The sequence below is a fragment of the Conger conger genome, chromosome 3, assembly GCF_963514075.1.
Source record: "Conger conger chromosome 3, fConCon1.1, whole genome shotgun sequence".
Lineage (NCBI taxonomy): Eukaryota > Metazoa > Chordata > Actinopteri > Anguilliformes > Congridae > Conger > Conger conger.
In genome coordinates, this window is record NC_083762.1 from 23,066,955 (window position 1) to 23,083,103 (window position 16,149).

The 16,149-nt window shown below is 39.3% G+C and overlaps 1 protein-coding gene across 3 annotated transcripts; it reads left to right on the forward strand.

The window, feature by feature from the left end:
- Nucleotides 1-1,326: 1,326 nt before the first annotated feature.
- Nucleotides 1,327-4,078, forward strand: glod5 (glyoxalase domain containing 5). 3 transcript variants are annotated; one of them, XM_061234636.1, is made up of 5 exons: nt 1,327-1,466; nt 1,914-2,069; nt 2,300-2,455; nt 3,276-3,374; nt 3,532-4,078. In XM_061234636.1, the coding sequence occupies exons 1-5, from the start codon at nt 1,401-1,403 to the stop codon at nt 3,649-3,651; spliced, it is 597 nt and encodes a 198-aa protein (XP_061090620.1). In that variant the 5' UTR covers nt 1,327-1,400; the 3' UTR covers nt 3,652-4,078. The 3 variants fall into 3 exon arrangements, with proteins under 3 accessions (XP_061090620.1, XP_061090621.1, XP_061090622.1); XM_061234637.1 differs by having other exon boundaries at nt 3,276-3,379; nt 3,532-3,640; XM_061234638.1 differs by lacking the exon at nt 3,276-3,374.
- Nucleotides 4,079-16,149: the final 12,071 nt, after the last annotated feature.

The window sequence follows — 16,149 nt, forward strand, 5'->3', positions numbered from 1 at the left end:
AAAAAAGGATTTCATTAATTTAATGAAAGAAATACGATACACCTATATCAGCCAAGTGAAAAGGTAATTGCACAACCTATTAACTGGTTGCAATAACACTTTCTATAATTTCATATCGGTCTTTCAAATCAATGTGGAGGAAGTTTAGACCACTCATCTTTGCAGAACTGCTTTAATTCCGATGGTAGGTTATTCAGCATGACCGGCTCGTATCAGGTCCTGCCATAGCATCTCTACTGGGTTCAAGTCCGGACTAGGCCACTCCCAAACTTTTATTTTGTTTATTTTTAACCATTCAGATGTGGACTTACTTTTGTATTTGGGATCACTGTCTTTCTGCCTAACCCAATTAAGCTCTGCTTCAGCTCACTGAGACCAGACATTGTTTTCCAGTACAGAGCAGAATTCATACTACCACCACCATGTTTCATTGTTGGTATGATCTACATACTGTGAAATGCTGTATTTGCATTACATCAGACATAGTGGGACCAATGTCATCCAAAAAATTCTACTTTTGAATGATCATCTTTAAAAGTTGGGCCATTATCCAAGAGTTGCAAATGAGAGATGAGCATTGATGTTTCTTACAGTCTTTCTTAGCTTTTATGCAGTTTGTTTTTTTGTATTTGTATTTATGTATTTGTTTTTGCTGTCAGTCAAGCCCTGAAGGTCCCCTGACAAGCACATGGTCTCTAACTGCCCCACACATAGGACTACTTTAGGCCACAGACACAAAACGTTCAGTGAACAATATGACTGGTTCACTGCATATAATTTGGAGAACCTAGATTTAATTAAATGCATTGTTGACTGCCAGAATTGCAAGGTTTTAACATTCCTGCTTCCAAACAAAGGGGCTTGCTACTTGTCATAGTTACTAATGGATCAACTCGGCTACAGGTGTCTCCACTTGAGACGGCTGGTGTTTTACATACCTTGGATTAAAATATGTGCTCGTTTCACAAATTTATGTGAACGGTCTATCGTTTATTTCGGATTAAAATGTTAATTTTAAGTTATGGGCTATATTGTCCCTTTCTTATGGTATGGTGTGGTATGGTATTCAGGAATGCCATTACGCACTAGTCGACAGTATCCCTAACATCGTTTCCAGAGTAGTATCGTTGACCATGATCATTATGCATCGTCATTCATTCATAGTCAAAATTCCTCAGATTACAATAAAAAAACAAATCTAATCTTCGATTGCTTATATTTAAAGATATTGTAAAATGTTGATTAAGGCGTTTCATTTGTTCCGTCCCCTGCAACCAGGTATTTTATCATATATCGAAAGCAAGTTATTCGACTAATTACGGTATTTCCTGATCATTCCGTAAACAGAAACTCCGCAAGTTGTCTCATAGAAAACACCGCTGGATTTCCTTCTTGTGTCAATGGCGGCATTTGTATTTTGGAGATTGGGGAGTTTTGGTGCTCGGTGGCGTGAAATGTTTAATAAGGTAACTTTACCTTTATACTTTCAGTTAGCAGACCAGACGAAGTTTGAAGGCGTGATGTTAGCTGCATGCGTTGCTTAGTCGATAAGTAGTTAGCCTTGCTGAAATATAGCCGAAAACTATATATATATATATATATATATATATATATATATATATATATATATATATATAATCAAAATAACATAGCTAAGCCTTTTTATAAATGCGAAATAAATTGTGGAAATGCGGAAGAACATACGTATGAATTTTAAGTATCCAATAAAGCGTTACCGTAATCTATCATGTACACATATTGTAAATTGCATGTCAACAGCAACAGCAAACTCAGAATTTTGCCCATTATTACCCACTGCTGTATTATGACATGACACTCTTGTGTTTATTTGAAGTTTGTCAATGCATGTATTCTAGAGGATTTTTTCTTTTCTTTTTCTTTGTCTGTCCCAGCCTCTGGTTTATGCCGGCCTCGTGGGAACCCGTCTCCATAGCTCCTGCCCGGTTCGGATCCGTAGGCTGGACCACCTGGTTCTGACAGTAAAGAGTGTTCCAGACACCCTTGCCTTCTACTCCAAAATCCTGGGGATGGAGATTGTGACTTTTAAGGTGCCAGTGAGCGGGGACATGGACAAGAAGTGAAAACAAATTATGTTGTGTAGCCTCCTTAATGTCCACCAGGTGGCAACATTGTACTGGTATTGGATGCTTACACCATGACACATGTTCACTGCCCACTGAGCAGTTTTGTAAAATGACTGTATGGAATAATAGTATAACATTTGTTAAGATTTGATATTTTTGGCCCCTGAAGCAATCTCTCTCCCTCTGTGTCACAGGGTAACCGCAAAGCTTTGGGATTCGGACAGCAGAAGTTCAACCTGCACCAGTCAGGCCAGGAGTTTGAGCCCAAAGCACGACACCCCACCCCAGGCTCTGCTGACCTTTGTCTTATCACAGACACACCCCTGCTGAAAGTGTCTGAGCACCTCCAGGTGAGATGGCTCCCTCCATGTCGCCTCACCTTTCTCTCCTCACACCATCACTGTTCCTCTGAGGAGCTTATCTGCTGCCTCCCTTCCTCACTATAACGCTGCCAGAGTATGTGGGTTTGGCCCTCAGTTTAGCTCAGCACTTTAACTGTTCAAATTCAGCTTGTTAGGAATGGGCTACACAATACTCTTTTTTGCCTCTGGAAGTGGCATATTCAACAAAAAGCAACCCACTACCATTTTTGTTGAATGTTTGGAAACTATTGCTGTCTGCATCCTCTCCTGGAGAATGGCAAAGGGAAATCCAAGAAATTCTGCTTTGACGAGTGGCTGTCATATTGCATCGTTAAAGCTCCGGTGGGAGATACCTGCACACCTACCACTTACACAACATGCCATGATGCCCTTACTGTCCTAGTAGTACAGTCTGGGAAAGTACGAGTAGATGTATTAACATATTTGAATAACAAGCTGGTGACTAGTGATAAAAATGTTTTCATAAAATTGCCTTCAAAGTCCAATGCCAAATCCTCCATTAATGGGCAGTGGATACACATTTTTACATTCAGGATAAAAGCTAAGTCAGACAAGTGCTTATCCATCCATCCATCCATCCATCCATTATCTTAACCCGCTTATCCTGAACAGGGTCGCAGGGGGGCTGGAGCCTATCCCAGCATACATTGGGCGAAAGGCAGGAATACACCCTGGACAGGTTGCTAGTCTATCACAGGGCACACACACCATTCACTCACACACTCATACCTACGGGCAATTTAGACTCTCCAATCCGCCTAACCTGCATGTCTTTGGACTGTGGGAGGAAACCGGAGTTCCCGGAGGAAACCCACGCAGACACGGGGAGAACATGCAAACAGAGAGGCCCCGGCCGACGGGGATTCGAACCCAGGACCTCCTTGCTGTGAGGCGAGACAAGTGCTTATATCATAGTATTTTCCTATGCTATACTTATAATATGACTTAAAATGAATTGAGGAATTCAGGTTTTCATGGCATCATGCATGTTTATATGTGACTGACTCTGTTGTTCTGTTTTGTCTGTGTGTGTGTGTGTATAGGCATGTGGGGTGGCAGTGGAGGAGGGGCCCGTGGAGAGAACTGGAGCTGTCGGTTCCATTACGTCCCTGTATTTTCGTGATCCAGATGACAATCTGATTGAAGTCTCCAACTACCATTAGCCCTTGGGCGAGGGTGTTTAGGACTCATGTTTCATGACCTGTACAAATGTTCTGTAATATCTACTGAAGATCTGGCAGCAGCATGATGCTTTGAGGCTTAATTTACACCTTAGACCCTTGATGACTTAAAGCCATTTAGCCAGCAAATATATTCCATACTGTATCAGGATAATTTACAGCTGAATCTAGTCTCACACCCCAAAATCCATTCAAATGCGTTTTAGTATTGTTTGAATACTAAAGGACAACTAAGGACAACCTGAAAATAAGATGTCCAGACTTACAATCACAGGGGCACAGACATCAGGAAGTCACGGCATGCAAAGAATATGCAATGAAATACAAATCATGACTCTTTTATGTAATTACTACATGGTGAAACCAAAATGTATGAAAATACCATTTAATAAAAACTGAGTCTGCGCTATGACCACGTATGCATGCTTTAATACAGAGAAAGTAAAATATTAAATCTGAAAAAGCAGAAAAAGACAAGGTGACCACAAATGTTTGAATGGTAGTGTGTACATTTTAGATTTTTACAATATGCAATCTCAATATAGGCTACATGAAAGAGAATAGACTATGAGGCTACTACACTTTTTAGGTGATTGTAGGCTGCAATTATATACATGCGGGTTACGTGTGCTACCAGAGCGGGTGGCTGTGAACAGTATTAAAGTGATTGTTTTCTGTAAACCAATGATCTAGATCGCCCTTAAATTAAGAGTAAACAAATTAATTCAGAATGTGTTTGGGAAACCCACTAAGAGTGATTTTAAGAGGCATTTAAATAGGTTCTTAGTGTAAAGAGGCTTTCAGGAAACTAACCTCAGGTCATGTAGTTTAAAGTGCTAATTTTGCTCATAAAAATATACAGTAAAGCGTAAACAATTAAGGCTAATTATCATAACTTGGTGGTTTAGCATATAAGGACAGGAGAGAAAATGTTTGCAGTGTAGTTTCAGAGTAGGCAAGTTTGGTTTGAGTCAGCTGCTGATGCATCACACATTTGACCCTCCTGTTCCCCTAATCAGTCATACAATCAGAACCCATTTGTAGCCATCGAAATACGCCTGTTCTGATAAGATCAGTAGACTACGTCAATGTGTGATTACTCCACCCCCCTCCACACACACAACCTGGCTGCTAGTTTTGACAAGTGCAAATGTCCCCAAATCCCTCTACTGGAAAACCAAACTGACCACCGCCCATTCAGTGTAATTAAATTTAATGAGCCTTGTGTTGACTTTTTGTGGGCTACATTTGAACAGTTATTAAATCAAAAAAAAGGGGGGTCTGGAACCAGAGCTCAGTGAAGATGATGGAAAACTTTAGAGCGCTCTGTGTACTGCATGTTCTTAAATACCAATAGTTTTTTTACTTTGAAAATGTTCATTACATACAAAAGATGTAGTTATTCATGGGGAGATTCTAGAATGTTTCTTTGATGTAAAATATAATTTAAAAGAAGAGACAGCTGTAAGGCTGCAGGGCCATATTCCTTCTCTAATGAATTGTCGCCTAGCTAGCTATTTAATCAAATTTTCTGCACATTATGATCTTTTTTAATAGTCTTGGAGATGATATTTTACTATTTTACTTTACTAAAACTGTACTAAACAGCTGTGTAGAAGGGTTAAAACTGGGTGAGGAACTGCCAGACCTTGCATGCTTCCAAGGTGAGGTTGCTGAAGGAAGTTCATGGAAGAATTGAGGCCAAAAAGTCATACCACCGACCTCGAAACAAGGCCAAGCGACTCAACTATGCACGAAAACACAGGAACTGGGGTGCAGAAAAATGGCACCAGGTTCTCTGGACTGATGAATCAAAATAACGAAATATTTGACTTTAGCAGAAGGCAGTTTGTTCACTGAAGGGCTGGAGAGCGGTACAAGAATCAGTGTCTGCAGGCAACAGTGAAGCATGGTGGAGGTCCCTGGCAAGTTTGGGGCTGCATTTCTGCAAATGGAGTTGGGGATTTGGTCAGAATTAATGGTCTCCTCAATGCTGAGAAGTACAGGCAGATACTTATCCATTATGCAATACCATCAGGGGGGCATCTTATTGGCCCCAAACAGCCAATGTCATTAAGAACTATCTTCAGCGTAAAGAAGAACAAGGAGTCCTGGAAGTGATGGTATGGCCCCCATAGAGCCCTGATCTCAACATTATCAAGGCTGCCTGGGATTACATGAAGAGACAGAAGCATTTGAGGCTGCCTAAATCCACAGAAGAACTGTGGCTAGTTCTCCTAGATGTTTGGAACAACATACATGCTGAGTTCCTTCAAAAACTGTGTGCAAGTATACCTAGAAGAATTAATGCTGTTTTAAAGGCAAAGGGTAGTCACACCAAATATTGATTTGATTTAGATTTTTCTTCTGTTCATTCACTTCTTCTGTTCATGCATTTTGTTAATTGATAAAAATAAACTATTAACATTTCTATTTTTGAAAGCATTCTTATTTTACAGAATTTTTTCACACCTGCCTAAAACGTTTGCACAGTACTATATATTTTTTGCACTTTTTTGTGTCTTTCGTGATTTCTTCACTTCAATCAGGATTTTACATTTTTGTGATGTTGATGAATTGATGCTCCAGACAGTAAACTTACAGTGTTGTCTTTGGTATCAAGCAGAAATTTGTATCACATTACATTAAATGACATTACAGGCATTTAGCAGACGCTCTTATCTAGAGCAACGTATAATGAAGTGCAAATCGGATCCAGGGACGTTTGCATTGTGCTGTGCTCCGGCCCATTACATTTGAAATTACATAATGAATGTGAGTTTAAGGTGCTGACTGTCAACTTTGATTTGAGGGTATTTACTAGGGGTGTAAACCTTCATGACGTTACGAGACACTGATATTCTGAATAATGATACAATGCAATACGATTTATCTTCATTCAAATACGTCTTTCAATCCAATCTGACTGATAAACATCACAGCAGTTTAACCTGTTAACATGTAAAATGCATGGACTGTCCCTTCCCAGCTCAGCCGCAAATTACTTTGGCTTAGCCCCAAATGTATTCAAACCTTGGTGACACCCCTGATTGTCAGATTTATCAAATAGGCCCTACTCCTTATCTTTATTCTTATCTTAGCACTTGAAACGGTACTTTCCCTCTAGGGTCTTTCAGCATACTTGTTCCTGGACAATGCAATGCCAAGAGGCATTTCTGAGAATTAAAGCGTGCTTGTGTGGCAGTCCTCTGTTGTTTAGCCCTGACTTCTCTTAACCTTTCCTCCTGAAAGGTGGAAGACGGCGTCTTTTGGGTGAAACATTAAGCTGAGGTCCTGACTCACAGTGGTCATTAAAGATCCCATTACACTTTCAGCACACTTGTTCCTGGTAGTGGGTATGCACTTTACTCTTTGTTGTACATCGCTCTGGATAAGAGCGTTTCCCAAATGCCAGTGATGTAATGTAATGACATATCCTCACCCCTGCCAGGAAGAACAAACCTTATAGAACACCACACACACACACCCCTCCAGGCACGGTAGTTAGAAGTCACCCGCATCGATTACCTGAGCACATGAAAAAAGTAGTTCAGGAAGAATTGAGCAAGATGCTCGACATAGAAGTAATTGAGGAATCGCAGAGTGATTGGTGCAGTCCCATCGTGCTTGTTCCCAAGCCTGATGGGTCTGTTCGTTTCTGTGTGGTTCAAAATGTGATAGCTATCCTATTCCTCTGGTGGACGAGCTGCTGGATCGGTTGGGCATCCGTGAGCCATCCTGGTTACCTGGGGTTTCTCTTGGGATGGGGATGAGTCAGTCCACTGATCAATAAAACCATGGCCTTTTCAAGTCCAAAAAACAGGTGAGGTCATTCCTGGGGTTGGCAAATTACTATCACTGGTTCATTCCAGATTTTTCTAGTCTCGCTAGGCCCTTGACTGATCTCACTCTAAAGGGAGCCTCAAATCCCATCCAGTGAAAGGTGCAGTGCCAAGAGGCATTTCTGAGAATGAAAGCATGCTTGTGTGGCAGTCCTCTTTTGATTAGCCCTGACTTCTCTAAACCTTTCCTCCTGGTTGCCTCGGATAGAGGACTGGGAGCGGTGTTGCTGTGCTGTGGAAGGTGGCATCTTTTGGATGAAACATTAAACTGAGGTCCTGACTCACAGTGGTCATTAAAGATCCCATTACACTTTTTGCAAAGAGTAGGGGGGTTGCCTGGTGTCCTGGCTAAATTCCACACCTATCTTGCTGCATGATGGACCATTGTACAGTCAGTTGATGCATTTGCCTACAATTCCTACACTCCTGCTTTTAATGACAGGGCATGGACATGGATATGGATTCAGCTGTACATGTGTACTAATCATTCCTAATGATAGGAACAACCACCACCTCCTGCGGAGTAGGATCTGAAGCTGTCGGACTGACAAAGAATGGTTGCTAACATTTTCTGTCTGGATCGCTAGCTACCTAGGTATGCAAGCGATTGATATATGGCAGCACAGTTTTCCATCAAGCCTTCTGCCAAATTTGTTATAAATCAAGATAAGACACCTAGCTAGCTGTCTAATGTAATTCTCTGCACAATATAATCTTTTTTTATAGCCTTGGAGATTATTACATTATTGGCATTTGGCAGACACTCTTATCCAGAGCGACGTACAGTTAATTAGACTAAGCAGGAGGCAATCCTCAGTTAAGGGCCTTGCTCAAGGCGTCAACAGATGTGCGGATCTTATTGTGGCTACACGGGGATTAGAACCACCGTCCTTGCATGTCCCAGTCATTTACCTTAACCACTACGCTACAGGCCGCCCTGTATTTGATAATTGTACTTTACTATACCCCTGTCCTAATATACTGTAGCTTCCTTTTAATTACTCTTACTGCAAACATTTACATGTTACTCTTCAATAAACATGCCTACACTCTGGCTTAACAATGCACAGTACCGCATGTAAAGGCGCAGTCTGTACTGTAAGCCAAGGTCCCATCACTGCAGATTGGGGAAAACATTGTGAAATGTTAGTTACCTTTCTATTCATGTCAGAAACAATGTGTTAGATGACCCATACCAAACCCTCCAGCAGGGGGAATAAGAAGACCTCATTTTGCTTTTGGGATAAAAACATCTCAACAGAATAGCAAGTGCTTACTGAAATACTATTTGTTTTATTTGATTCTGTATGATATGGCTATTAAAATTAGTACATCATATATATTTTTGGAACATATACTTTCATTACATTACATTACATTACAGGCATTTAGCAGACACTCTTATCCAGAGCGACATACAATGAATTGCAAATCGGATGCAGGGACAAGTGCGATGAGGACCACACACAGTTCCAAGTCCAAGCGTGATCACATAGATACAATTTGAACCCTTGAAGAATACATCAACTTACCAACTACCATAACATGGTTGGCAGGTAGAATACCCTGAGTACAACAATAACTATATAAGTGCTATTAGCTATTATGATCTATGGCATACACACACATTCTTTGTAAAAAGAAAACAATATTTTTTACATTTGACACCACTGCTTGCCTTTCTGAAGCATTTTGAACAAAGTACTTCTGGAAAGTCAATCTAGATGTTTGCATTGTGCTGTGCTCCAGCCCATTATATTTGAAATTACATAATGAATGTGAGTTTAAGGTGCTGACTGTCAACTGTGATTTGAGGGTATTTACTAGGGGTGTAAACCTTCATGACGTTACGAGACACTGATATTCTGAATAATGATACAATGCAATACGATTTATCTTCATTCAAATACGTCTTTCAATCCAATCTGACTGATAAACATCACAGCAGTTTAACCTGTTAACATGTAAAATGCATGGACTGTCCCTTCCCAGCTCAGCCGCAAATGACTTTGGCTTAGCCCCAAATGTATTCAAACCTTGGTGACACCCCTGATTGTCAGATTTATCAAATAGGTTCTTATCTTAGCACTTTAAACGGTACTTTCCCTCTAGGGTCTTTCAGCACACTTGTTCCTGGACGATGCAATGCCAAGAGGCATTTCTGAGAATTAAAGGGTGCTTGTGTGGCAGTCCTCTGTTTCTTTTGGGTGAAACATTAAGCTGAGGTCCTGACTCACAGTGGTCATTAAAGATCCCATTACACTCTTCGCAAAGAGTAGGGGGGTCCTGGCTAAATACCCCACCTGTCCTGCTGCATGATGGACCATCATCCAATCAGTTTTCATGCATTTGCCTACAATTCCTACACTCTTCGACGAATATGGATGTAAAAAATAAAATAAATAATCATTGTTTTATTTCAAATCTGCTGGAATGCAGAGGCAATTTTTTAAAATCTGTATTTAACCACACCTGTGGGTACTGAGTGTACATGATGTACCGTTGGTGTACATGAGCTCACAAACAAGAATGATCAGATTACATAGGGCTATGTAATACCTTAAGTGTTTTTCATACAATGGTCTGTAGAATTGTGTTTACTTTATGAAGTCTTTACCGCATTCTTACTGGAAGTTTTCACTTTCGTGACCTTTGTCTGAATATTTACAATTCATTTATAATGGTAACCTGCCATAAATGAATAGCCTTTCTGCTAAATATACTTTCAGGTTCTCTCAAAAATATTTGTCCAGCATTGGCAGTTATCGCTGGGAAAGGAAAAGCAATATTTCCCGTAATTCTGTGTAGAATCCTAAATCAAGGCTTTGTTAGCTTTTTTTCTCTTCTTGTAAAAAGTCACAGCATAAAAAGGAAGCAATTGTCATTTTTTTTACACTCTCACAAACTATTTCTGTAAAAACACTTTATAATAATGATACACACCTCATGCTAACATGACTTAATGCATGATGTATCATGGGAATGTGGAATTATGCCTCGCGGTGGTCTACTGTGGTGAACCAGTCCTCCTGTCCGGCAGACAGTTCAGTTTCATTCTGGAAGGGCTGGAAACCCCTACCCTTTCTGTTACAAGGTAATAGTTTGAATAAAACCCCTGTCTTATTGTCTCTCTACCTGTATCTGCAGCTGAAGCTGCTGCACCTGTGTATGCTTTGGCTTATTTGACTTTCTGAACCACCCTGCCACAAAACTTGGCCTGGTGTAATCTCCTCAGAGGGAGCATTTTTGGCAAAGGAAAAATATATACAGCTTATTTTTTTTAACAAAAAAACACAATGAAAAGTACAGTAATCAATACAATATGTTACTGTAAATTCACAGAACCAAAATAACGACATAGTATTGTAAGGGATTGTAAGGGATGGGGTGGATGGTTTATGGATCCCGCCTTCTGTTTGGGTCTGGCCGCATCACAAGCAATGTCATCCCTGGCTAGGCAATGAGGAAAATATGGCGCCCCAAAATGGCACCTGCCTAGGTCACATACTGCTGTTCCTGAATGTATCTATGCAGTGCAAAAAGGACACAATCTACTGCCATTACTGTATTAGAGTATAATATAGTGACACTTACTTGCACATTGTGAAGCTCTTTGACTCTAACACAGTTTTTCTCAAATTGAACTCTGTATAGCTGTTTTATTTGTAAGTTGGTGTTGATGCAATATGCAGCAGAGTGTCTATATTCTGATATGGTTCATATTATGGAATGTTGTGTGATCGGCGATGATTTGCTCTCGCAGTTCCTGTTCATGGGTGAACAGATGTTGCCTTCCACCCTCAGGAGTTTGTAACACAGTAATATCAAAACTGTATTCACAGCACTATACCTATTTTTCTGTTCACTGAGGAGCACAGACCTAATATTGTAGGACTACATTGTATTGTATGGTGATGCTGAATGATGTGCAGCAATTACATAGGTACAGACTCTCTGCCCCGCCTCCCTCATCATGATTTATGACATGGTTCACCAAAGTGGCCCTAATATTGTCGGAAATACATCTCCATCTATTGCCTGGTCCCCTTCTCTGTTCCTCTCTTCGTCCTTCTTCTACTGCTCTCTCTTGTCCTCTACCTCTTCCTCTTCCTCTGCCCCTTGCCCTCACTGGCTCCATGTTTGCAAAGTTCTCACAAAAGAGGTTACCTTACCTGAGGTCTATTTGTAGTGCTAAGGCTCAAACTGATTGGTGTTGAATTAGTGTATAAGTGTTTTAATGTGTGTGTGGGTGTTGCCAAGTTCAGGTGTGTTTTCCCAAAGATTGCAAGAGATTTAATTGATGAACGAAGTGTCTCATGTAAGAAACGGTGTGTAGTGTTTTACAAGAAGTGTGTTGCAGAATTGCAAACAAAGAGCAAAGCAGAAAATGCCTTTGTGCCTTTGTTTAAGGCATGGTTGCAAAATTAATGTAGATATGGGTCAGGAGCTTTAGTTAATGTTCACATCAACCATCAGAATGTGACTTTGACGGTGGAATGATTTTTGGTGGCAAACATTGTGGTTTGAGTCTCAGAAACTGCTAATCTCCTGGGATTTTCAGGCACACTAGTCTCTAGAGCAGGGGTCACCAACACGGTGCTGGCGGGCACCAGGTCGCCCCCAAGGACCACATGAGTCGCCCGCAGGCCTGTTCTAAAAATAGCACAACTCACTAGTGAGCTGCATCTAAAATTTAATTTTATTCTGTTGCTATTTTTTTTTATCACAGTTGCATTTATATAGATTTAAAAATGACAATATCTTAAAAATATGTTTATTATACATGAAGTTTAGATAAGTTTAGGTGAACTCTGACCTACTCTAGTTCAAAGGTCAGTATTGTGCACGTGACAAAACAAGCTGGTAGCCCTCATTATGACTCATGAAGCAGCTCTCAGTTTCAAAAAGGTTGGTGACCCCTGCTCTAGAGTTTGTCTTCTTGGAAAACTCCCTAGATGTTTGTTTTTCTTTGTGCAAACTTCCTGGACAGTAATTTCCTATAATTTGTGATAAAATTAGAGTACACGTTTGGGGATTTTTGACCATTACCCAATGCAATACTTTTCAAAGTTACTGGAAAATTACACGCCTGTAGTTTCCTTGATCAGTGCGGTCCCCTTTCATATATATTGGAATTATATTACCTTGCTTCCTGTGGTTTGGTCTCTCCAATTTCTAAAGGACTGTCTGATGAAAAGGCAAACTGTTGGGGTGTCTTGGTGGCGCAGCCTGTAGAGCCCTCACCGCATGCTCATTGCGAGCCGTGACGTCGGCGGTTCGAATCCAACCGTCTGACGTTTGTCACGTCTTCCCTCTCTCTCGCTCCCATTCTTCCTGTCTCTATACTATATACTGTCCAATAAAGCTGAAAAAGGCCTATAAAATATCTTAAAAGAAAAGGTGAAATGTTAACTGGATCACTAAAGCACTGTAAAAATATTTTGCCCAATCTATTTAGTAAGGTTTTGTTATTGTTTTCTGCATATATTATGACTATTTGTGCATGTATATACATTATTTAACATGTAATAAAGTATATTTACTTATTTTTATTATTTTATTGTTATTATTTTATTGTTGATGGTTTTATATAGTTCATTTATAAAAAACAATTTGGCTTAATTGACTGTTGCCGTCTAACCTCTTGAATGTTTATTATTTAAGTTAAAATGAGTTTAGTCAATCGCAAAATGTAATGCATGTCAATAATGTGTAAACAATGCACTATTTTAGTGTATTATATTTTTATAGTATAGTTTTATTGTATATACTAAATGTACTTCCATATTTGAAAAGTATACAAACTATATTTTCGGATTTGCACATAGACTTGGAGTGTATTATTGGCATAGTTTGCAAAATTATTCTGAGTATTATTTTTTTGTAATTGCCTTCTATGTTTACTTGCAGGCGAGGTCTAATTTCTAAATGTCAAACCAAATTATTTGGCTACTTTTAGAAGAACATTATTTTGGAAATGAACAGTTTGCTTTTAAACAGTGCCTGTCTTGGAAACAGTTCAGTCTTTGTTATAGTAATGTGGTTTTTATGAAGGCCCAGTTGTCTGAGTAATGAGAATGTTTATGCTGCAAAAAATTCCAGTCATCTATTCCAGTCATTTGCCACTTGTTGTCTTCTGAAAGTCATACCATGGAAAGTCCATCCAAACAGGAGTCCACAAGGATGCCAGAGTTGGCATCATTCATCTTTAACCCTTGTTGTGGGATCTCATTCTGAGGGTCAAAGCTGGAGTCAATTATTGACTATCTCTGATCGCCGAGTCTCAGAAGGCCTATCACTCCCCCAAGCTGAAGGGAGTGTGAAAAAGGGGTCAGTCAGCGGAATAGTTTTGACTGACAGGAGTTTTGGGTTTGGCAGCAGCCTGGTATGAATATTTCTAATTATGACATACATTAGGATTGCTTATCAGCGGACTCAGACCCCTGAAGGCTTCTTAAAATGAATGTGTGTATTTTCATATGATACAAATGTATGCCACGAGGGAGATCACTGGGCTTTTAACCAGCACCATTAAACACTGCAAACTTTGGATCAAATATCATTTCAAATGAACCGTAATCACTATGGTTCATTTGGCTTTGTTTTTTTAAATTAATCACATTTGCCGGAGCTGCTCATGCTTACAGTATCTAATATGCCACCTGTCTTAAATATGCACTTATCCCACGAAATTGCAAACCCCATACAGTACATGTACTGTAGCTCTGGCTCGGTTTACAGAGAGGCCCTCACAAGGTAGCTATTGTTTTTATACCTGTTGTTTTCAGCCTCATCCCATTCCAATTCCCATCCCATAGTGAGGGAGAGTGAAGCTTTGCACTCATGAGAGTAACTTCAATGACAAAATGATTCTCACCCCTTTTTGTGCTAACCTTGAGGCAAACTTTTTTCAACAGAAGTGTGCTTTCATTTCTTTAATATCTTTCAATTTTAACTATTCTCAAAGAATATTCAGCCAGGAGCAGTGGGGTCTGGTCACAGTTGAGGGGAGCCAGCCTATCCAAGGGGTCTCTTTATTACAAGCTGCCTGGCCCAGCCTCTGCACCGCACCACTATATCCAAGTCATGGCTGGCTCCGCCATGCAGCCTTTCAGCATGTGAATAGTGACAAGAATTCTCCAAAACCTCAAAGCCAGACTTTTGCAGATGCTGGTGGAGACAACAGCTTCCATTGCTTTTTTTACTCTTTAAAAGTCAACAGAAATGTAACTGACTATAAGGTATAAAGCCTGGTGTACTGGCCCATCCTCACATCCATATTAGACTTTTTAATATCAGGACCCAAATGCGAAATTTAGTACCTCTAAGGGACCAATCATATACTTGTACTAATGGACTACAGACTCACTCTGAGACCTGCCTCAGACAAAAATGAGAAAATTTTTGAAAATGTTTTTATATTTGAAAAAGTGAAATTCAATGTCTGCTTATGAGCCAAATGTACAGACCCTACAAGAAAAACTATATATGCTTAGTGAATTATATAAGCTGGGTAAATCCATAGCTCAAATGAGGCTCATGTGCAGTTACATTAAATAAATTGTCCCTGTCTTTTCCCTGTCACCCAAGTAGACTCAAATGCACAATGTGTGTATGTATACTGTATATGGCTTTTGTAATTGCCTCTTCTGGAAATATTGTACACAATTTATGAATTGAACCCCTATGGAAGAAATGAGACTACTAAAAAAGAACTGTGAGAACAAATGTATTGAAATAAAAGTATATAGTTTTCACATATGTTTGAACTTAAAATTTAGATCATTGTCGAAGTTGATCATTGATTTGAAGTCACTACCTGGTAAAATAAAGGGAAAATAAAAATAAAAATACTAAACCATAGAAACCATAGAAATAATTGCAAAGGTTTAATTGCCACTCTGTTGAGTCATGGTATTTGTTTAATCTGAAATTGGCCCTGCTCATAATTAATTTTCTTGGAAATACTTTCATTCTAAATGTAAAAACTAAAGAAAAATTAACTATTTGTTTCTAAAGCTTTTTTTTTTTAGCATTCAATTAGAATTACAACAGTCAGAAATGTAAAGTAATCTTCAATTATACTGCTACATACGTTCAGTTATAGGAACCTGATGCTTCCCTGATTCCCTGATTACCAAATGACAAGACCACTGAATATAAAATGCCAACTAAATAAAACATTTATTTTATATAAACTTTAGTGTGGTTTTGGTAAGAATTATTCAAACTACATGTTTTCTACAATTCAATCAGAAGATTGTGCCTACACTACACCTATTACTTCAAAAGGTTTATGTTTGGTCAATTATTAAATTTCTATAAACTATATTGTTATGGTTTTACAATATTTTTGGCATTGGTGTTATATCTAAGAAGGCTAAACTACCTTTGTCTTGTTTCTCAAGGGTCTATACTTGGGCCTTCATTATTCACAATTTATATTATTGACCTTCTCAATTCTAAGCATATTCCCTCTCCTATTCTGTTATTGATGTTTCAAAGATGTGTCCTCAGCAAGCAGAATTTTCAGACTTTCAGGAAAGCAGTCTGTAAGTTAAAATATTTTCCCCATTGGTTTCAATTAAATTAAGGATCTCTACATGTTTAGAAATAACTTTTTAAAAGCAAAGCTAAT

Bases quoted from the DNA above. Each gene is read 5' to 3' on its own strand.
- glod5 (XM_061234636.1), top strand. From the start codon at position 1,401: ATGGCGGCATTTGTATTTTGGAGATTGGGGAGTTTTGGTGCTCGGTGG. The intron at 1,467-1,913 runs GTAACTTTACCT...TGTCTGTCCCAG, and splicing joins GGCGTGAAATGTTTAATAAG to CCTCTGGTTTATGCCGGCCT. The intron at 2,456-3,275 runs GTGAGATGGCTC...GGACTGTGGGAG, and splicing joins AAGTGTCTGAGCACCTCCAG to GAAACCGGAGTTCCCGGAGG.